At 43.0% G+C, this 24,825-nt stretch overlaps 1 protein-coding gene across 1 annotated transcript in view; it reads right to left on the bottom strand.

Moving 5' to 3' along the window:
- Positions 1 to 24,825, bottom strand: part of megf6b (multiple EGF-like-domains 6b) — a gene marked incomplete at its 5' end in the record, with an annotated part of 164,035 nt that overhangs the window by 67,897 nt on the left and 71,313 nt on the right. The window contains one exon of the mRNA XM_083771715.1: positions 13,970 to 14,092. Within this exon, the coding sequence (XP_083627841.1) occupies positions 13,970 to 14,092 (123 nt within the window). The remainder of the gene's footprint in view (positions 1 to 13,969; positions 14,093 to 24,825) is intronic.

Below are 24,825 nucleotides of genomic sequence, written 5' to 3'. Positions count from 1 at the left end.
CCAAGCTCTGGAATGAGCTGCCTCTGCACACAAGACAAGCCCCCACCCTCCAGGTGTTTAAGTCACGCCTCAAGACTTACCTTTATTCCTTGGCTTTTCCAAGCACAGTATGAGATGTTCGATGTTTAACGTGACACTGTGCATGTTGTTTGTGGTTGTTTTGTGGTTTTTAAATGAAGTTGTTTTTTAATGTTTTACTGTAAAGCACTTTGGTACAACGTTGTTGTTTTAAAATGTGCTATTTAAATAAAGATGGTATGGTATGGTATGTGTCTAATGTCATCCTGTGTCTAATGTCATCCTGTGTCTAATGTCATCCTGTGTCTAATGTCATCGTGTGTCTAATGTCATCGTGTGGCTAATGTCATCCTGTGGCTAATGTCATCCTGTGTCTAATGTCATTGTGTGTCTAATGTCATCCTGTGGCTAATGTCATCCTGTGGCTAATGTCATCCTGTGGCTAATGTCATCCTGTGTCTAATGTCATCCTGTGTCTAATGTCATCCTGTGTCTAATGTCATCGTGTGTCTAATGTCATCCTGTGGCTAATGTCATCCTGTGTCTAATGTCATCCTGTGTCTAATGTCATTGTGTGTCTAATGTCATCCTGTGTCTAATGTCATCGTGTGTCTAATGTCATTGTGTGTCTAATGTCATCCTGTGTCTAATGTCATTGTGTGTCTAATGTCATCCTGTGTCTAATGTCATCCTGTGTCTAATGTCATTGTGTGGCTAATGTCATTATGTGGCTAATGTCATCATGTGGCTAATGTCATCATGTGGCTAATGTCATCACGTGGCTAATGTCGTTGTGTGGCTAATGTCATCATGTGGCTAATGTCATCGTGTGGCCAATGTCATCACGTGGCTAATGTCGTTGTGTGGCTAATGTCATCGTGTGGATAATGTCAGTCGTGTGGATAATGTCATCGTGTAGCTAATGTCATCGTGTGGCCTGCAGGGGACATTACTTGCCGGGGGCCACTGTGGAAGTGGATCTGGAACCCAGAGCACATGCACTCGAAACAGAAGGACAGCGTCTGTTTCCAAGAGCCCCCCGTACGTGTCTGTCACGCTATGTGGGATGGTAGCCACATGCACAGCTGAGCCTCATCACACACATGACACGCCACCACAGAACGGTTTTCATATCAGAGCCATAAACAGAGGGAGAGAGCAGATGTGGGTTAAAAACCTCTCTGGGGGGGTTTAAAGCTTTTGTGACACAATGGAGGGTGACATGGGTTGTTGTGTAAAAAGCAGACGAATGTTATTAATGACTTGACACGTGAAATAACATTGTCTTGAGACGAACAAAGGGATTATTTGTGCAAGCAATTTCCACAATGCACTTGCTTTAATGTCGCCAGGACACTCCATCAAGTACTGCCATTGAATGATTCAGGAGGCAGCGGCCAACAACATCTTCAACTTTAGTGTTTGGGACCGAACACACTTTCCCCTTATTCAGTCGGATGCCAAACTTAAGCTTCACCCCATCCAGGAAAGCTGGCAGGAGCCATCTTTTCCATCCATGGCACATGCATGGCTTTCTTTGGTTTTGACTTCTCATGAAATCCGTCCAGTGTTGTGGGACGGCTGCAGCAGCACAGCGAACGAGTTGTCCCCCCCCCCCCTCCCGCCTGGGTTTCCACATCCAGAACACGATCCCTGATCCGAGCAATAAGCCAAAGCCTCAGCAAGCCTCTGGCTTAACATAAAGTCACATTAGTTCTGTGCCCACAGCCTCCACCACGACCCGATGCTAGTCTTCCTCCAGCAATGGAAAAAATATATAATTTAGTTCTTTCCTGCAAAAATGGTTTGTTTGATGCATTCGTTAATGATTTCAGATCTAGGGGTGTCCAACCGATAACCGTTAGCCGTTAGCCGTTTATTAAAATGGTTACCGACAACACTAACGGCTAATGGTTTTTTTTTTTTTTAAGCGCCGAGAGCGGGCACCGCGGCCAAAGCACCAAGCCCCTCTTTCCACCTTTACTGTCAGTGCAACCACGCATGTGCCGTGACTTACATCCCCCAAAACAAAAACACCAGAACAACTGCATGTAGTGGACTGTGGAAGCAGGAGGGAAAAATAAAAAAAGACGAACACACACACAGCATTGCGCGCCCGCAGATCTGCCCTTCATGCAACGAACGTTGGTTCCTTAAACGGCAGATCGCGTTGTGGATCTGTCGTTTTATGGATCATAGAACGAACGTACCGGTATGATGTTACCTTGTTGCTAACGGGACGGGACGGGACCCCCCACCCCCTCTCTCTCTCACTCGTTCTCTCTCAGACGTTCTCTCGCTCGCTCGCGCGCGTTAGAGAGACGCTCTCTAAGGGCCGATTCATACTCCTATTTTAGAGCCGAATAAAAGTCGGTTCGGCACTGTAGAGCCTACAATTTGACGTCATTTGAGGTTCGGGGGGGCGGGTACCGTCCTAAAGTCGGCTCTTCGGTGCTACTGAAAATTTATGACGAGCCGAAATCATTTCGGCACTACAGCGCCGAAACAGCGGTAAAATAGGAGTATGAATCGGCCCTAACACGTCTCTCTCTCTCTCTCTCTAATCCTTCCCGACCGGTCCGCGATACATGTGTGCGTATAGAAGACTGTAGCCTACGCAGTGCGCACTAGTGCACTGATTGACAGCAGGCCGCGTGTAAACGGTGTATTTGTCTATTTTGAATGCGCAAAATAGCGCTTTTTTTTTCTTAACGGATAACGGTTAATTAGCCGGCAAGTCCTGGCGGTAACCGGTTAATACAATCTTTCCTTTTGGACACCCCTATTCAGATCATTCCCAACCTTTTTTTTCTCACCCACCTCCTGCAATCGGACGTGATTAACGGCAGCATCTCGTTGCCGCAGAGCCGGATTATCCGTAATAAGACGGGACGTTAAACACTGGGGCCGTTTCCGTGGTATTATCTTGCGCCTCAGAACTGCCGTCGGGCAACACATGAAACCAAAACGCTCGATCATAATCATTGTTGACGGCATCTGTCAAAGTCCCCATCTGGAGTCAGGTCCTATGGCTGTTTTCATCTGTCAAAGTCCCCATCTGGAGTCAGGTCCTATGGCTGTTTTCATCTGTCAAAGTCCCCATCTGGAGTCAGGTCCTATGGCTGTTTTCTGTACAAGCATTACAAAACGCTTCTTTCATGATGCGTATACTTCAGTGCGTGCGACACGCTAATCTCTGCACTGATAAGAACAAGAAGCCTTGCCCCGGCCCGGGCTCTGATCTGGTACAGACGTTATCGGGGCAGTGCCAGGCGGCACGTAACATACAGTATGCAGCAGACACATATCAGCATGTCAGCGATAAAACAGAGTCTGGCTCAGCCGCATGCCAGCGGCGCGCAGCAACATTCTCATTAGTAATATAACAAGTGTGACAATAAACACCTGCTTGAATTCTGCAGTCTACAGCAGTGGACAGTGGTTCCCAAACTTTTCAGACCGTGACCCAAAACAGGAATTAGATATTCGACCCGGGACCCAAATTAATGAAAATATAGCTTCGCGCCACGTTGTGAGCTTGTAGATCGGCTCTTTTCACCACTTCTAAAAACATTTATTTTTCTAATTTATGGAATTTCTTAGATTTTTCTTTGAATTATTATTTTTTCTTTTTAGATTTTTTGTCTCTTTCTTTCTTTCTTTCTTCTGCTTTTTGGGGGAATGTTTTTTGAAAATGTTTTGAAATAATAATAATTAAGAACAAAATGTAGGAAACCAAAAAATAAAGGGACCCATAAAAATAAATCATATAAACGTGTAGTAACTCTCTTGCTCTTGAACCACATATACTGACATTACATTTAACAGTATATGATTACCTTTTATTAACAGCTACCATCATTAGTGTGGTTGCTGTGCAGGCATTGCAACACACTATTGGTCTTGGTCTGAGAACCTGCTTTTTGTTCAAAGTGAAGATGTTGGACATGCTTAGTTGTCAGTCACTGTTGCATGCTTCACATGACATATCAATGTATGGATAAATGCTAAGACGGAATTCAGTTCCCAGTGGATTCCTTAATTGCGACTCTCGGCAGCGCAACCACACATAATTGCACCTTTTTAGTTAAGTATACTTTTTTTCCCCATATGTAATAGCAGGGCTCGATCAAGACAGTGCTTATCAATCTTTAGACATAATCACCCAAGTCCAATGAACGCACCTAGCCCAGTGTTTCCCAAACGTTTTAGCCCAGTGACCCATGGCCACAAGAGAAATGATGATACATTCCGCCGCGACCCAACTTAGTGAAAATAGCAGATCTACAAGCTCACAACGTGTCGCTTAATTTCTTAAATTTTTCTTTTATATATAGATTTATTTAGCTTTTTTGTGTTTTTGAAAGCTCTTTGAGAAACAGTGACGTAGCCTATATGCTGCACTTGAAGTGGTGCGCGATGATGATCAACCCAACTCACCTGGTGCGGCCAAGTAAGCCTGCATGTTGTAGCCGTGACCGTGATGGTATCCATGATGATGGAAGCAGTGTGGCCTATAGCACATCCTTCTGTAGTAATTGTAGGGATAGTTAGCACCCGACGCCAGGTGCACCCGAGCCTCGAGAAACAGCACGAGGAGTATCCAGCATCCCGACGCTAGCGCCATGACTAACAACACAAACCAAAGGGCTTACAAGGAAAAAGAATATCCCTGTAATAAAAAATAAAAAAAATAAAAAATTACATTAAGGGAGGAAGAAATCCCAGACAAATCCAAAAAATTGCAAAAAAAAATCTTCAACTTCAATATTGGGCTTTTGTCAAGACACATCAGACTGGAAGAGAATTATGCACAAGCGACGAGCACTCCAAAGAATCCTGGTTTGGTTTAAGTGGCAACTCATCTGTGAAGCAGAACTACCTTCATATTCACTCAGCCAACCCCCTCCACACACAACCCTCTCTCTCTCTCTCTCTCTTTCCCTTTCTGCATGTCATTTTCCCTGTGGAACAGTCAACCTCCCCTCCACATGCAAAAACTGAATGTCTGTCAAATTAAAGATCCTCCTCTCTCTCTCTCCTTCCCCCCAAGTGTAATACCTCCCCTCCCTTCACTGTATAGCGCTAGCCTACAGTACAGTCCAACTCCAACACCACATGCAGTCCAGGAGAATGATACTTCATTTTGACAGAAGTGGTGTTATGATGAATAACAACCGTTAAATACAGCTGGCCGCTGTACTTGCTCTAGTTACTTCAAAGGCTATATAGATATAAATACACATATATACGTGTGTGTGTGTCAAAAATACCAGAGATTACAAAGCGGGCATGCGATTCAGGTATTGAACTATATAGGAATGTGAACAGGCTCCGGTGTGATTTAGTGTGTCTATATGCTTTTTTTCTTTTGATATTGAAACAAAGTGCCGCCAATAACCTGCACAGCCACACAACACGCACACAGCAAAGCCAAATCTGATAAGTGCCAGAGATAGAATACGATATTTAGAATCCAAACATTTTGAGAAAGGAATGGGGTCTCGAAAAGCGAACCCATCCACTCAGGTCAGGAGGAGCGCCGCTGCTGTGCACTCTAATCTGTTGCCAACACATACTGTTCATGCTTCTGGGCCATGACAGCACTGTGTGGACCTCAAGAAGAACCAGCTAGTTCCCAAACACTGGCTTCGGGACCATAGGGTTTATAAAGCAGCTTTGCTTCCCAAACCTTTTCATGTCAAGGACCCCCAAATTGACACTAATTGGCCCGCAAACCCCATAAGGGTCCATTTGGTTCCAAACTATCATGTAGCTATTCTGCAAAATCCTGTCCAGCCCTATAGGCTCGATCGTGAGGCCAGTGCCCGAGAAATACAAGAAATGAGCAAAGAAAGAAGAGACACATCCATCCTCCCGACCCGGAAGTGATTGCCCTCCATATCTGTAGTCTAGTCTCGCTCCAGGCTGTGCACCAACGTGTGGACAACGTTTATTCTTTGCGCGACCTCGGATTAATGCTTTATTAGGCTCTATTATTTATCCCATTCTGAGCACAAAAAACACTGCGTGCCCATGCACGCGGTTAGCGTGCATGGGTGTGCACCGACGATCAGGATGTACTGTATCTAACATGGCAGTGAGGCCCAACCTCACTGCCATGGTCACTGCCAGCCAAAAAAAGTATTTTTAAAGCTGGATTAATGCTTATTAATCAAATGTTGTATTTCTCGTGGATGGCCAAGACGGTATGAATTGCTTTTCACGAGATATCTCGTGGTTTGCTTGGAATGGGTTTTAATTAGGTGGAAGTTGCTCAGTGGCATTTTGAAGCACGCGGAAGAATGCTCTATTTCTGCATTTTTTTCGATTTGCCAACCAACTTTTGTTTGTGCTAACAAGAGCTCCGTGTTAAAACAAATCTAAGAAATTCCACACATTATTGAAGTAGTGAATATAGCCGATCTACAAGCTCACAACGCTGCTATTTTCACTAGTTTGGGTCCCCGGGCGAATTATCATATTTCTGTTTTTGGGGTAAAAAAAATGTCCCATAAAGACACCTGCAGGCAATTCCTCAAGCCCAGACGAAGCCACGATAAAGGTCATGATGAGAACAAGAGCGAAACCAGGCAAAGGGAAACGCTAGCCGGCCAGCAACTCCTGTTGATCTGACCTCATCAAACCCTGTACACTCAAGACACGCTCCATATATGGCCAGTACAGAATTCATTCCATATGTTGATCTGACATGCTACATGGATGTACAACATCCACAGGTTCGCACAAAGTATTTCACGTATCGCATGGAAATTTCTAACAGATGTGTACAATGCCGGCCTGATAAAGAGCAGAGTGCTAAGTTAAGCATAAAAGGATCGGCATGTAGTTTATGCTGGTATGTGCAAATGCCTGACGGGATATACCAGAACAAAATGAGTCCCCATTAACGGGAGAGACTTTCAAATACCTCGACTGTAACTCTGACTTCACTGTCAAAAAGAGCATGATTACCTGTTGCTTTTGGAAAAGCAGCTGCAGTGCTAATAGCGCTCTCTCTCTCTCTCTCTCTCTCGGCGTGTGTGTGTGTGTGTGTGTGTGTGTGCGTGTGTGTGCGTGTGCGTGTGTGTGTGCAACTGCGCACGATGTATGTTTTTTGGTACGATTTCTTTCTATCCATCTGTGATAGAGAGACAGAGTCACTCTCTCGTACGCACAAGGTGCCAATAAGCGCTGTCACCTCACCTTCACCTTTGCAGCAGGGCTTTTCTGGCATACACACATTAAATTAGGCGTGAGCGTTGAAACGGCTGTGCCCCCATGCCCTCGCCCGCCACTGTGCCTGACAACACTACAGTCACCGTTGGCCCCACGCCACCACCTCTGTTATCCCTGCCAGTCACAGAAAACGCAGCTCATTCAGAATCAGAATCAGAATCAGAATCAGAAGCCTTTATAGAGCGTCACAGTCCCGCCCCCTTGAGAGACCGGAAAATAATTCCCTGTTCATTTTCCTCATAGACTTTTCAAAAAGTATTTATTTAAAGACGTTTACGCTGCGGACAAAGCCAACTCGAGTTGTGACAAATCATGACAATAAACACAATGTTTTGGGCCGAATAAATAATTAGAAAGAAGAAAAATACGGCAGGTTACAACACTTTTTTTTGTTTGTTTTTCTTCTTTGTAATTATTTGTTTGGTCCAAATTATTGTGTTTGTTGTCATGATTTGTCACAACTCGAGTTGGCTTTGTACGACGCTTAAAAGGTCTTTAAATAAATGCTTTTTGAAATGTCTATGGGAAAAATGCATGACGCTCTATTGCCATGATATGTAAACATGTTAGGAATTTGGATTGGTGGACAACAAAGTGCAGTTAGGACAAGTGCAAAACAGGACAATTAGAGTGCAAAAACAACAATGAATAGTGAATAAATATAAAGTGCAGAGAGTTCAAGTGTTCAAAGAGCCATGCAGCCAAGAATGAGACCGGGAGCTTATATCTGGGCTGGGTTCCAGCAGGGGCGGAAAGTAACTAAGTACATTTACTCAAGTACTGTACTTAAGTAAAGATTTTAGGTATTTGTGCTCATATATATGAGTTTTGAGTATGTCAAATTTTCTGTACTTTTACTTCTACTCCCACTGCATCTCAGAGCCAACATTTGTACTTTTACTCCACTACAATAATAGGAAAACTTTAGTTACTAGTTAATTTGGAGATTTAAATTTTGAAAACATACATTAACAACTTCAGCATATACATTTCCTCCTATTTGAAAATAGTAGATCTACAAGCTCACAATGCGTCGCGTTATGCGACACATTTTGTGAGCTTGTAGATCGGCTATTTTCAAAAGATTGTGTGCACATTTTGACTTTTAGTAATTCAAGTACATTTTGATGCCGATATTTTTGTACATTTTGAATACGGGACTTCTACTTTACAGTACATCTACATTGCAGGATTTATACTTTTACTTAAGTAAAACAATTGGGTACTTTTTCCACCACTGGGTTCCAACAGGGATTCTATTAGTAAAAGTTTTTGTATACAAGCTCTCTCTCTCTCTCTCTCTCTCTCTCTCTCTCTCTCTCTCTCTCTCTCTCTCTCTCTCTCTCTCTCTCTCTCTCTCTCTCTCTCTCTCTCTCTCTCTCTCTCTCTCTCTCTCTCTCTCTCTCTCTCTCTCTCTTCTCTCTCTCTCTCTTTTTCACACTGAACAAAAGATGCATTTGTTCTCCGTTGAACTTCGACGTTCTTTTGCCCATGCCAGGAATATAGACAATTCCACGTCCCGGAGCAGATGTCTTTGATTGGGGGGAAATGTATAGTGTACATTGCCAAGAGGACTGGATTCACACAGAGTAGTAGAGAATGTGCTTGCTTGCCTACGGCGGCCCAATGCCGCAAAATGTGCTTATTCTATCCTACTTATAATAAAGTTAATTCATTATGTGTTGGTTAAGTATGATATGATGTAGGCCTGGGATCCAGTTATATATCCCATGAGGTTATTCCTATCTACACAGGCGGTTGCCTGTCACGCAGCAGGAATGCAGTCAACAACAGCTCAGTGTAGACAGATAGCATCATATACATACATACAAGCACCACCGATCATTCACACATCAATCTCTGCTGCTGCTGCTTCCATGCAGCTTCTGTAAATGCCTGCAAATTACGAGCAATTGTGAGCTCTCTGCTGTGGGAAAATGTTTTCTCAGCCATTAGACTAGACATCAGTAGCAGCAAGGGTAACGAATGCTATATGAAATGCAGCTGTGACAACGTCCTGTTCTAACGACCAGTGGGGGAAAGTAACGAAGTACATTAATGATTAAGTAGCCTACTGTACTTATAAGTACGACTTGGAGGTATTTGTACAGAATTTCCAATACTTTTACTTAGACTCCATTACAATAAATTTAAATATTCTACTTTTACTCCACTACATTTATTTGAAAACTTAGTTACTTAGTTTATATATATATATATATATATATATATACACATGCATTAACCACTTCAGCCATATATTCATTCCAGCCACTAGCAGATCTACAAGCTCACAATATGCCGCGATGTGATGCATTCTGAGCTTGTAGATCTGATTTTCTAAATATGTTGTATTTGAAAACTTTAAATGGGACATTCTGCATATAGTGAGAGCGTACTTAGACTATAGGGAGTCTACTTTTGGTACTTAAAGTAGACTATACATTTTGATGCCAATACTTTTTTTTGTTACTTTTACTCAATTACATTTTGAATTACATAGTTTTACTTGTAACGGAGATTATTTCGAAAATCAAAGTATTGATACTTTTACTTAAAGGGATAGTTCAGGTTTGTTTAACTTAAGCTGTATGAAATACTTGCCATTAATATAGTGGTTGCAACTGTATTAATTTAAGCAGAACTCCCACCACGGGACTCGGGCAATCAATGAATACAGTTGCAACCACTATATTAATGGCAAGTATTTCATACATGTTAACTATCCCTTTAAGTGAGACATTTCAGTACTTTTTCCACAACTGCGAATTGACCATAACCCGGATGAGACCTCCCGCAGGCTCTTTGACATGGACTCGGCTCTCAGCAGCTCTCAGACAGAGGAGGGATTAACTGGAATTAAAACCACCACTAATAGAGATTACTTAAACCAGAAACAACACATTTTGGACCGTAGGCCTATACATTTATCCACTTATATTATACCCCAATACTTACCACTAAAAAATGTGGAACGCCCATACCAACGGCCATTAGGAAATGTGAATCCCTAGACTCCTTCAAAACCGCTCTCAAACAGCACCTACGGCTGCAATTCGAAACCCCCTCGCCCCCCCCCCCCCCCCCCCCATACTGTACACGTCTTTCCCTTTTCGTACTTTCTTTAAAACTGTATATACGATGATTTCCTTTTTCCCCCCCATAGAAGTGTATATTTTAAATGTAGTTAGTTCAGGGGTTGTCAACATTTTTGTCCTTGGAACCCCGGAAATGATTTGGCCATGTCTCAGTTGCAAATAAATAATAATAATAATAATTTGGGGATCCCCCAAAATAATTTGGCGCCCCCCCTTCCCTGGAGGGGTCGCAACCCACGGGTTGAGAACCCCTGACTTAGTTGACCGTATTCCCAATGGATATCAGCAGCCTGGAAACCAGACCACTCTGCCAGTGCAAAAAGGCTTGTTTTTTTCCCCCTCTACAAAAAAAATATCTTCAGCTAAATGAGCAGATCTACAATCTCGCCACGATGTGTTTTGAGTTTGTGTTATCGGCCATTTGTTTGGCACACGTTAGCCAAGAAATGGGATGCTGGCGTTCAACAGTAACAAAACATCCGAAGGGTAAATGCAGGGTAGATGTACGGCTTTCAGTGAGCACTGATCTTGTTACAGCAGACTGCTAACACTCTTCTCTTCTGCAGATAAATCCATTCCTATAATCAGAGCCAGAGACTGTATGCCAGCATAGCCAGACCACTGAATACATTCGAAATGTATTTTTGTCTCCACCAGGCCGAAGGCATGGGGGGAGAGTATGTTTTGCACTCCGTCCGTCCGTCCGTCCGTGTGTCCGTCCGTCCGTGTGTGTGTCCGTGAGCAGCTAATCTCCGGCACCGTTAACCCGGTCGATGTCAAATTTTGCACACACACTCCCTGGATGCCAACGATGAACCTCTGCCCCAAAATTTCCAGAACGGCCTGTTATAGCGCCACCAGGAGGCCGCTTTGTGCAAAACAAGTTTTTGCACAGTACACCTACAGATTTTGTCCAAACATCGCGCAAATTGGTACACAGTCTCTCTAGAGCCATTCAACGAAACGAGTCTTTCAGATTTCTCAGACTTCATCCTGATTGGTTAAGATTGGCTTCCAAAGTTCACAGGAGTGCTCAGTTTCAAACAAAATGCTGCAAATCATGAACACATCGCGTGATTTCCGTGAAATTGTGCACGCACATTCCCACTAGGCCGAGGAAGAAATGCCACATGAACAATTTCAACTCAGCCTCAAGGTGGCGCTATAACTGGCCGAAAAGTGTTTTTACCTCTAACTGCACGGATCTGTGGATAATTTACTTTTGTTGCCCTTTTATCCAACCACCAGATGAAGGCAAGCTGCAATGTCCTACATTCCTATCCTGGTGGAGACCTGTGCCCAGAAGGGCACTTTTTCTAGTTTTTGTTGAGTTGTTTTAGTTTTTAGTTTTTTTCAAATGGGTGCTAGCTAATGAATGTTGCGGGGGAAAAGAAGCACAAATAAAATAACAAAGGTGTAGAAAAGCAATGCAACATAAGAATTTGGCTTTATTGGAAACCAATAAAGCAAAATAATCTCATGCCCAAGGGAATTTGGAGAACTTGGAGAACCTATTCGTTAATATGCTCCCATTGGAGCATATTAACGATTGGGCTACTGGAAAAGATATAACTAAAGTTTACCGTATACACTTAATCAAATCAATTATATGTCCACACTACAACGACCAAAGGGGCACCCGGCCCTGAATGCGCCTGTAGTATATATGGCCAGTCTGTAGGTGGTGCTGTAGCACTAGCTGGCACAAAGCCCCAAAAAGAGAGAAGAACACTAGTGTTGCCATGTCTGCTTATTATAAGCAACTTTGGGCTTCTTTTTTGGCTTGTTAAGAGTATATTTGATATTTGGTCTTGTTTCCTATGATTTGATTTGATTTGATTTTATACGGCACATTATAAAAACTAAATAATGATCTGGTCAATCAGAACGTTTCTTGTTTTAAATATCAGATCTACAAGCTCACAACACGTCGCAACTCGCATCACAACGCAAACTTGTAGATCTGATCGCTTTTGGGGTTGTTTTCATAGACCTGGTTGCTTATTTCTCTCACACAATCTGGCAACACTGCAGCCGGTCCGATGTAAACAAAAACATTGTCCACTGTTCGCTGTAAAAGCCCTGACTATTAACTATTTTCTGCAGGACAAATGCAATGAATACGCTGGGTGCTGCCATCTTTGTTTATTATTGTTCAGCGGTGGCACATGCGTGTTAAAACACATGTGGGCTTTTGCGTCATCGGTTCAGGAAATATGCGGATTTGGATGTCCACACAGTCCACAACGGATTCGTTCACCGTTGTGGTCGGCAATGGCATAGTGTAGATGAAAGGGCAAAACCATTAAAAAGCTATGCGGTTTGATTGCGGATCGTCTCTGTGTAGACGTGGTCTAACTCACTTCCGGGCTGCTTCCCTACTTTCTTCACAGATACGTGTTACTGATGATACTAATTAGGGCTCTGTTCCATTTACTGTGCAGTGGTTCTCAAACCTTGTAATTTCAAGGACCCCAATAACTCTGAGAGTACAAATGGAACCTAATGGATCAAAGGGAGTCTACCAACGCACCTCAAGCCTGGAACGGCTGGTCCGGTGCTTCACAGGGACAAGGACATACGTTGCAGAAGGAGGAGAGGACACTGGAGCAGCACAGACATTTAGAGCCTTTTATTAGGTCCTAGTATACAGACGTTTCGACCTACGCGGTCGTCCTATGACTCTGATGAAGACCACATAGGTCGAAGCGTTAGTCGTCGTCCTAAATAGTTTCCCTCCCAATAACAAGTTATGTTATGTTTTCATCGTTTAATTAACGCTTTAATCCGTTTGAAGTCATACAGGGTTTCCATCGGACATGAGTGGGATATAGGTGACACGTTTTGATGACGTCACCGCAAAAACACCTGTCGCAACGGCATGCAAAGGTTTCTGGGAAATTGAGGCCCAAAGCATTCCAATGGTGGCGGGACGCGCAGTGGGCGCGTTCCTTCTCCGCTCTGTTGTTGTTGATCGCCACTTTGGACTATTTTTCAACAAGTGACTACACCGTTTTAAAGCGGATTTTCATGAAAAGCAACGATGATGTCGGCGCGGTTGTTCTTCAAAGGTTAGTGAAATCCAGGCAGTGGACGTGGCATTAATTCCGCAGTCAGTCAAACTGTTAAAGATGGAGTGCCGTGATTTTTTTCCACCCTAAAATATGATCATCCGGTCTTATTGTTATATAAGGAGGTATACTTTTTTCAAAGAATTGTACAGAATTTGTTAAAATGTTGTTTTTATGTGGCCACGCCCACCAGTTCATTAAGTATGCCTGGTTTGCCTGGTGGGAGATGATGGGTGGTGATCCACCTGAACTGAAGCCGCACCCACAGCTGTAGTTGTATGATAAAGCGGGAGGGGTTAGAGGAGGGGCTGATAGTGTGATGTCACCATATTGCTGTTTATTTCATTGGCCCGTTTGACTGTCAAGGGTTCAGCCTCCAGAAAGAAACCCTAAATACAAAGTTAATACAACATTGCACATAAAAACAACTCCAGGGTGTCTAATGAAGTACTGTCACCTCATAGACACATGAAAAACTGGAAAAATACAAAGATTGTATTTAAATTAGCATGGACTGTGCGGGTCACTCAGCAGAGGACTCACCTTGGCAGGTCTTGCCGTCGTCCTTCAGTTTCTGACCCGTGGGACACTTGCAGTAGAAGCTCCCGATGGTGTTGCTACACAGGGCCTCGCATCCACCGTTGGTCTCCTCACACTCGTTCACATCTGACAGGGGAGAGAGAGAGAGAGAGCCGAGAGGGAAAATAATGTTAAAAAGGCAACCAAAATGAGAGAAGAGAGAGCGCTATATTGTAGCAAAACAAAGTTAAATGGAAAGTGAGTTTCATAACAAGACCGGACAAGAAACATCTGTGACATTAAACTCATCAGTCACATATGTTTTTTTTTTTATTAAAGAATGCCAACATGGTTCACTGAACAAGCAGTGTCTCAGTCGATGGAAAAAAGAAAAAAGGTAAAAAGAAATGTAACCGCATAGATTAGGAAAGAATGCCTCCGTTTCATTTCATGTCACTCTTGTTAAGTTTCAAAATGTCTTGCTCCGAATGAGCTCGAATTAAATTCATACACATTTGGAATGGTCCTTCGATGCTTGGACAACTGTGGGGTTCATGACTTATTGACATTAGGATATGATTAAGGGACTCCGTGCACGCGCGCACTCACGCACAGTCGCACACACACCGTTTCCATCCTCAAGTCTGCTTCGCTCAGTGTTCAACAACAACGCGCTGTCAATTGGAAAACTATCTCCAAATTGAAAATCAAAACACATCATCGGAAATCTGAGCCGTGACGAGAAAATGATCAGAAATGTGATATTCCGCCATGCATAGTATCAAATTCACAAAAGGGAAATGGAGTAATGGCTCCCCTGTCACCCTTAAACCTCTTCCAAAGCGAATTTGAATTCGGTGCATGCATGTCAACAGAGTCCTCACGCGCACTTCTGCCTTGCCATTAGCATTTTTTTCTCGTCCTACCCAGTAGTGTTGATTTTGACAGCACATTTTGATTTTAGTTTTAGTGCAGTCTCTTATTGACTAGTTTTCATTTAGCTTTAGTCTCATTTTAGTCACCTGTAATGCTTTTTAGTGTTAGTCTAGTTTTAGTCAAATAGATTTCACAAGATTTTAGTCGACTTTGGCGGTGCCTCGATGCCGTCTGGCTGATTTTACACTTGCTGAAAATAGCAGATCTACAAGCTCACAACACGTCGCTTGTGAGCTCGTAGATCTGCTATTTTCAGCATGCAACCAAGTGTAAAATGACTTACAGTATACTGGATCTGTTGTCCACTATAGTCCCTTCCTAACATTTAGTCTACATTTTATTTGTTGACGATATTGTCAATATATTTAGTCTTAGTTTTTTAGTCATCATAGCTTAGTTTTGATTTAGTTTCCATATAGTTTTCGTCAGTGAAAAAAGGTAGTCAACGAACTGAACCACGTGAATTTTCTCACGCTGATTCACTGCTCTCCAACGCTGGAGATTTAATTGGCTGATGAGGAAACATTGACGTTCACAATGAAATGATTAGCACAGTGCATTATGGCTTGGCCCAGATTCACACATTCAGCTATGTCAGGACATACAGTAGGCCTGCACTGCAACGTATGCAACCACTGTAGTAGATAGGGGGTGGGGGGGGGGTTGTCAGAGGGGATTATATTCAAAGTGAAGTTTTCGACGTGCTGACATGCCGTATCGCAGGCCTGTTTCATTTGCTGTGCCCACAGAAGGTATTTTGGACTGAGAACAGTGGACGGCACATTAGAGAGAGAAGGGTTTGCTTGGCTTCTAATCATCACGTACGTACGTAAACCCTTCCCGTGTCCATAAAAGCAGAGGATTGCAGAAGATGCGAGATATTATTGCCAAGAAAAGTACAGAAGCATTATTTCCCCTCCAGTGCCTTTTCACTTTGCATTCAGGCGATGTTAGGACTCGACCAGCCAATTAAGGCATTTCCCATCTCGGTTTACGACATCTGGAAATGTTTTACACCAACACACTATGCTCTTTATATTAAAGCATTACTACATATAACAACATCACGCTGTGCCATACGTTGCTGTCGGGAGGAAACCACCTAATTCCATTTTTTTAGGTTTTTGATTCGGTTTTTTGGGGCATAAATCAGTGCCCCAAAAATCACCCTTTACATGTGTTGTTTTGTGAAAAAAAAAACACTTTGGACAAAACCGATTTTGACCGATTCTACAAATGTCTTCTAAATCCTGACAGTTTTCTGAAAAACCCTATGTTCAGCTAGATTAGGCCGGGGGCCGCAACTGTAGAGGGGCCACACAGCGTGCGTGCAAAGCGGGAACATTTGTGGGTTCTCAATGCATTCTGCGCTCAAACACAAAGATTTATGTATATTTCTGCACAGTAATGAGCAGGATAATATGTCTACAGTAGTACAGTTATATGCTACCTTAGAATAGATGTAGACCTATTTGATAGTGCATAAACATAATTGCCTTGACATTAACGACCGTCAACAAGCACCAGTTACTGTCAGTATGGTAATCTTACACTTCATATCGCAGACACTATACCTGTAACTTTCCTACTGTAAGCCCTCTTATCATTCCCAGAATAAAAAATAATAATTGGGGAAATTCTTCCAGGGGGCACAAGGGGGCGCTCCTCGGGCCGCAGTTGAATACCACTGCTTTACTGGCTGCTGCCTGTCAAATACAGAATTGAGTTTCATGTTATTGTTTAATTATCTTTAAACACTTTGCGGGCAGGAATCTAAATATGTGTCTGACCTCCTTTGCTCCTATTCCACGTCCAGGCCTCGTCAGAACCTCCGACCAATTAACGACTCCTCTCCGTTCCTCAGTCCTGCTTAACCACAAAGGATGACCGTGTCTACTCTATTGCTGCCCCTAGGTTTTGGAAATGTGGAAACAGTCTTCCCTCTACATTGCACTGTGTGTGTAGTGTGTGTGTGTGTGTGTGTGTGTGTGTGTGTGTGTGTGTGTGTGTGTGTGCACGCACGCACGCACGCACACACGTATATCTCTCTGTCCACAGCTAATCTAACAAAGTAGTACAGCGATCGGCATCACATTTCTTGTGCAAACTGCCAGTATAAGCCACGGAACTAAATTCCTGGTTGTTTTTCACATCGGTCATGTTATCTTTGTGTATCCCATGTCAAAAAATAACAGTTTTGAGCACACCTCTTCGTTCTCATCGATTCATTTTCTAAAGGCCGATATATGCGATGGAGACGTGCCTTGCATCGCCTCTCTTCCACACGCACCTATTGTTCAGCTCTTGGGACTAGTGTAGTGGACTATGCCATCACTGACATGGACCCCTACCTCATCAGTGCATTCACTGTTAAGACCACAGACCCCTCTATCAGACCCCTGTCAAATCAATGTATATATAAAACCAGCTTCACATAAGATCACAACACAACCAGAGCCCTGCAAATTACATAAAATACATCATAAATACAAATTGACTCCTGAAGTTAGATTTAAAAATGCAGTTACCGGTACCTCACCTGAAATCTCTGGTCTAATTGACACATTGCTCTCTCAACAGTTTCAACCAAATCAATTAACCATGGCTGTTAATAAAATAAATAAAATCTATAATAAATCAGCCGATAAAGCAGGACCAAAAACAGCTCTGCATCTAAACAGAGACTGAAAAAGGAAGAGTGGTATGACAAAGACTGCAAAGATATCAGAAAACAATTACGACAGCAGTCCAACCTTAAACACAGCCAACCAAAAGACAGACCTGCGCCAAACTTATGTTGAATTGAAACATTGAGAGACTATAAACAGTAAATAAGACATAAAACAATATTACGATCAGAAACTAAGATAAATTCAGTTCTGGGAAAGATGGAACAACTTAAAGAGCAAAAAAGAAAACCTGGTATTACAAAATGGTCACATTTGGAAAGACCATTTTGAAAAACTATATATGAGCAAATATCACCCAATGATCTCAATCATCAACAAAAACTAATTAGAGACAGATTGGCAATCCAATTTTAATGAAAGAATTAGAAGACAACATAAACAAGCTTAAATCTGGCAAAGCACACTAAATGTGACCATGAACTTGGCACGGACTATCTTGACACACACACACACACACACACACACACACACACACACACACACACACACACACACACACACACACACACACACACACACACACACACACACACACACACACACACACACACACACACACACACACACACACACACACACACACACACACACACACACACACACACTTTAATACTGTACATTTTGTGTAAGTTAAGTTAATGCCATTTATAAACATGGCACCCATGATGCATGTGCATGTGTGTCCACGCACACACCATGCACCCATGATGCATGTGTGTCCACGCACACACCATACACCCATGATGCATGTGTGTCCACGCACACACCATGCACCCATGATGCATGTGCATGTGTGTCTACATGAGATTGTAGATCTGCTATTTTTGGGGGGAAATTGTGGCGCACATCTTTGAATATAATATTCACGGTTTTAACTCAAATCTTTGCTTCTGGGGGTCCCTGGAACAACATATTTTCAGATGGGGGTCCCCGGTCAAATACAGATAATCCTTGACATGAAATAGTTTGAGAACCGCTGACATAGAAACATTTTTTCAGAAAACTGTCAGGTCTATAAATGGGTTAAGGGTGGGGGGGACGTAGCCCTGGGGCCGAACACACACACCTGTGTGACAGACAGACAGACAGACAGACAGACAGACAGACAGACAGACAGACAGACAGACAGACAGACAGACAGACAGACAGACAGACAGACAGACAGACAGACAGACAGCGTGCACAGACGAGTGGAGTGCCACAGCTCGACGCTCATGAGTCAATCTGGCCCCAATACAATGAGCAAAAACAGGAATGCTGACCTGCTCTGGGTCAGCGGAGGACAGCGTGCACTCTCTATCGCACTGGATACACAAACAGCTCCATTAGACAGATAAAGTATCAACCTAAAAAAGGACAAAGAAGTGCATATCTGGCCAACGTAAGCCATGATACGCGGGCTGATCGAGACTAAATTGATTTCATAAACATGGGAAAGTTTCCAAGAGAGATTAAATTGACTTGCGCATAATACTGTAAGTCGTGAACCCCCCGTGACCTCTGACATCAAGTGTGGGTCGCCCTGTCGGCTGGGGAACACGGGCTTATACCCACACTTGACTCCAGGGGGCAGTGGTGTGAGATTATCCAGGTTTTTTGTCGGGGTCCCCTAGCTGTCCAACAGCAGTCAATCCTTCACCAGGTTTAAAGTTGTAGTGAAATGAAAAACGTTTCACACTTTTAGACCATATCCGTGGTCATCATATGGGCATACCTAATAATCCCCTGGCTTTGCCCCACGTCTCTCTGTCACAACTTAAAACCCCATAGCCTCGAGGGATGCGACGCTCAGATTGGTTCAGAAACTTCAGAGCCAGCGTTTCAAGCCTGAAACGTCAAAATAAAATGCTCACCATTTCCATTTCACTACACCTTTGAAGGGATCGTGACATTCTTTTCTTTTTTTTAAGCTCAATTGCATCCAAAAAACCTGAACTTTTAACATTCAATAGATTTTCTGTGGTCTGGGGGTTTTCTGGATCAAACAAGTGCTCTGATTTGCCTGTGGAGTGTGAGTCCACAAATCCCATATAGGACACAGGGATTTGCAAGCAGATGTCACTGTGGATTTTGCCTGTTTTTCATTGTAGCTCAAAAGGCTTCAGAACACGCAGAGAATCCCCCAGACAACAGGAAATCCAGTGAGTGTTCAAATTTCAGTGGGTGTAATTGTGGTAAAAAACTAAAAAAAACTAAAAGAAAAACGAAGAATAAAAATAAATTAAAATTAATGTCATGAAACATTTAACCTCCAGCAGCGTGATCGTCTTGAGGTGAACCAGAACCATACATTGTTTTGATGTTTGATTAAACATCAGGATCTGCAATTATGCTGCCAATGTAGCAGTGTTGTTTTTGGCAGCAAATTTTGATTTTAGTTTTAGTCATAGTCTCTTCAATGGTTTTCATTTAGTTTCAGTTACATTTTAGTCACCTGGAATGTTTTAGTGTTAGTCTAGTTTTAGTCGACTAAATGTCATAAGATTTTAGTCTACAGTTTAATCTACAGTTGATTTAGTCGACTAAAATGTATTTTGGTGGGCCTTGATGGTGTTGTAATGGCTGATTTTACACTTACACATTTTATACTGGATCTCTTGTCCACTAGTCCCTTCCTAACATTTTAGTCTAGTTTTTATTTGTTGACAAAATTGTCAATACATTTAGTTTTATAGTTTTAGTCATCATGGCTTAGTTTTCATTTAGTTTCCGTTTAGTTTTCCTCAGTGAAAAAAAGGTAGTTGACGAACATTTTTTGTCTTAGTTTTAGTCGACGAAATCAACACTGCAATGTAGATTAGCCATGGTTGAAGATTTTTGTGCTGGTGCCTCACCGATCCAATGACTGGCCGTGTCTGTCTGTCTGTCTGTCTGTGTACGAACAGATGTAATACCGCTGGATGACCTAAAGTGGCACTGTTGAGCAGCCTAAAAAAGGGCCATTCCCATATATGTTCTTAAAAATATCTACGACATCATCTCTGATGATGTCACATGATGTCACGAGGCATGCCTGGGGTGATCAACCAACCAACCAACCAACTGACTGAAGGGAAATGCACGATTTGGAAAATGCATGATTTCCTTTTTGAGGGGCGGCCAAAAGCCCCTCCTATATGCCCAGCTTTGTGTGTTTGTGTGTACCAAATACAGATGATTTGATTGGCCCGAGCATGGAATGTAATGCACGATGGTGCATGGCGATAGCGTGGGGTCAGGCTCCAGATCTCTGAGCTCCCCCTTGGCCTGGGGATATATAGGCTACATGTGAGCTAGGTTTCCCATGAGATGACATGCCTGAGACGAAGCCCATGCAGCCAGCCGCCTGGCCGTGGGGGTCCTGTCTGTGGAGGTCAGAGAGGGTCAGGGTCAGGGGCTGGAGGGGGCCAGGGTTTAATCCATGTAGGGCAGACATGTTCTGGATCAGAGGTCACTTGAACATCTTGTAAAGTATAGCGTTCGTGCGGCCCACCCACCCATCTGACGGACCGGGCTGCGTGCAGCGGCCCACCCATCTGACGGACCGGGCTGCGCCGTGAACTGCATTTTCAGAGCAAATCATTGGGCCCTACTTGCAATATCCTCCTCACAGCCCACCCACCGGTATACACAAACGTGCCACGGCACACAAACGTGGTAATCACCAGTGGTGGAAAAAGTACTCAATTGTTTTACTTAAATGTACTTATAGTACTGAAAGCAAAAGTATTCATATTGCAGTTCAAAATGTGTAGAAAATCTATTGAAAATATAGATAATGCAGGAGAAGCATTTCACTATGAGATGGAGGGCCATCTAATTGATACATCTCTGCTGTCGTGAAGAAGCCACCTAACCTTTGAAAACAAAGCAATACTGCCGAATCAAAAGTGGTTTTGTGACTTTATATATTGTCAATGACTTGCATGAGAGGGGGAGAGGTGGTGGAGTTAGATGTTTTAGCAGACAGTTTGAGGGCCCAATGGAGTTGGGAGGTTTTGTCCTCCCAACTCCAAGTGCTTTTCATTGCAGGTTCAATATTTTCGAAACAACACACAGACGTAAAGGGTGTTCAATAGCACTGATTTATGCAAACAAAATCAAAAACCTCAAAAATGGAGTTAGGAGGTTTCCTCCCGACAGCGACGCATATACAGTATATTAATAAGTGAGTTTTATCATGCTCACATGTATACAAGTACACACATAGGCCTATATGCATACACTCTTTATTGCATATACACATGGCTCACACACACACACGTTCACACTGTGAACGCCTGTGTGGGTGCACTCTCTCACACATGCGTGCGTGTTGGCGTGTGTGCGTGGGCGACCCTGCGCGCAAATATACGTGTGCACAATCTGCGCATGTACACAAACACGCATGCATTGCACGCACACACACACACACACAGGTCTTTTTGTGTGTGTGTGTTCAGCTGGTTCTGATCAGAGCTATCCCAACACAGCAGGTATGTAAGGCCACACTGAGCTCTGCATCATCCTCCATACCTTTATAACGCTGCTGCCGACCGAACCGCTAGTCAACCTGCCCCCCCCCCTCTGTGTCCCCATCATGGCCCATTGACTCTTTACAAGCAGCTGGTGGTGATGTCTGGCTGCCTGGCAGCCACCCAGACACACACACACACACACACACACACACACACACACACACACACACACACACACATCAGTGTTGATTTTGTCAGCAGCAACATAATTGATTGATTTAGTTTCAGAGTCATAAGTCTTTTGTAATAGTTTCCATAACATTTTAGTCACATTTATGTTAGTCACATGGAATGTTTTAGTGTCGACTAAATATCATAAGATTTTAGTCAACTAAATCTACAGTTGATTTAGTCGACTAAAATGTATCACTTGCTGAAAATAGCCGATCTACAAGCTCACAATGAGTCAGCATGCAACCAAGTGTAAAATGACTTGTCTTTAACTTATGCTGGATCTCTTGTCAACTAGTCCCTTCCTAACATTTTAGTCTAGTTTTTATTTGTTGACGAAATTGTCAATATATCGACGAACATTTTTGTCATAGTATTAGTCGACGAAAATCAACACTGCTCTCAATCACAAATCATTTCACCTCTGATTCTCCGAAACAAAGGCTCAGTGTCTTGTCTTCGCTGTGCGTTGTTCTGTGACACTTCGACAAGTCCAACATCTACATGTGCGGGAAAGGAAGGAAGGCGCCATTTGTTTCTTTTTTTTGGATAAACGCTGTTATGTCTTCGCGCACGAAAATTGTGCATTTCCCTAGCTGTGGAATTAAGGAGTAATCTGGAGAAGAATGGAAAAACAAACGCACATTGCTCAAAAACCTTTTTTTTGCTGCAGGCGGGGTCAGCTCATGGCTCAGGGTTTACCAGTTGTGGAAAGTAACAAATAAGTACATTTACAGTACTTAATCCATTTAGACCTGAGGACGATTCTACAAAATGTCTTCTAAATCCTGTCAGTTTTCTGAAAAACCCTATGTTTCAGTGGTTCTCAAACATTTTCATGTCAAGGACCCCCAGAAATATATGTAATTGGCCACCGACCCCCATTTGAAAATATGTTGTTCCAGGAACTCCCCAGAAGCAAAGATGAGTTAAAAAAAAATGTCAAAATTGTCAAAAATAGCAGACCTACAAGCTCCCAATTCGTTGCATTGCCACCTTGTAAATCAGCTGTTTTCATACATTTTGAACTTGTGAAATGGGACATTCTGCATAATGAGCACTTTATATTAATACTTTTGGCACTTTAAGTACATTTTGACAGCAAATTTTGATTAAAACTGACTTTTCACTTACTTACTCACTTACTTTTTTCCACCACTGGCTCAGGGTTTACATTCCAGAGCAGTTATTGTGTGACTTTCCTGCGATCCCCAGGAGGGATACGAGGCCTTAACCCATTTAGACGTGAGAACTTGTTCTACAAAAGTCTTCCAAATCCTGACAGTTTTCTGAAAAACCTAACTATTTCACGTACCAAGACCCCCAGAATTAGTAATTGGCCTCCGACCCCAATCTCAAAATATGTTGTTCCAGGGACCCCCCCCCACCCCAATGCAGAAACAAAGATTTGAGTCAAAAACTTTTGCTGGGAAAGAATATACATTCAACGATTTGCGACACAGTTTTTGTGATTTTTCAAAAGAATAGCTAAAGTATGACATAATGCTTAAAACACCAAAAGGGGTTCCTGTCCAGAATGGGTTAATGTCCAGCAGGGGGGGCTAACACTCATACAACGACATAGACATGGGGCCAAGCAAAACCAGCAAGCCCTGTGATACCATCTCCTGGGTCATGGGCCGGAACATCGCATGCATTCATCAAGGGGAGCGGTGTGCATGTGTGTGCATGTGTGTGCACGTGTGTGTATTTGTGTGTGTGCTCAGTGCATGTGTGTGTGTGTGCGGCTGTGCGCGCGTGTGTGTAGAGGGCGGCGTCACATATAGCCTGGCTAGGGCCTTGATCTAAAAACCTGCTGGGGTAATAATAATAATAATAATCTGCTGATTTCCCTTCACTTTTTGCAGCTGCTTTCATTTACCTGCAGGTGCGACAGAGAGAGAGAGAGAGAGAGAGAGAGAGGCTGATCTTTAGCCGACGGCCGTCACCCTCCTGCGGGATTCATAGGCTATAATACTTTGGCATGATTAGTTCTGGGACCGAGAGAGAGAAGGATTCCAATCCATGTTGTTATATTTATTTAAAGACGTTTACGCCACGGACAAAGCCAACTCGAGTCGTGACAAATCATGACAATAAACCAAACAAATAATTACAAAGAAGAAAAACAACAAAAAAAGTGTTGTAACCTGCCGTTCTTTTCTTCTTTCTAATTATTTGTTCGGCCCAAATTTTTTTTGGGCCAACTCCAGTTGGCTTTGTACGAGGCTTAAAATACGAGGTCTTTAAATAAATACTTTTTGAAAAGTCTATGAGGAAAATTAACGGGGAATCATTTCCTGCATGGTCCCTGGTAGGGGGCGGGACTGCGACGCTCTATACCTGATACGCACACAGCTAGGGACATGCCGTGCACACATAGACATCAAAGGTGGGCTTCAGCCCCTGCCCTTTTACCCCCGTCTGTAGAACAACTGCCCTCTCCAGACCACGAATGCAGCGTTTACTATGGTGAAAGAAATGCAAAATGCCTTTTAGTCAGGCAGCATTCAGGAGAATTCATTTTTTTCCCCTCCTTTTTTTCCTTCTCCTGAACTTGAACGCAGCATTTTGCGTTGAATGTGTT

The sequence above is a fragment of the Protomyctophum parallelum genome (genome assembly GCF_964188405.1).
Source record: "Protomyctophum parallelum genome assembly, chromosome: 8".
In the NCBI taxonomy this organism is placed as follows: Eukaryota; Metazoa; Chordata; class Actinopteri; order Myctophiformes; family Myctophidae; genus Protomyctophum; species Protomyctophum parallelum.
The sequence above is the reverse complement of the archived record's forward strand: the minus strand, read 5'-3'. Positions and strand labels throughout refer to the sequence as shown.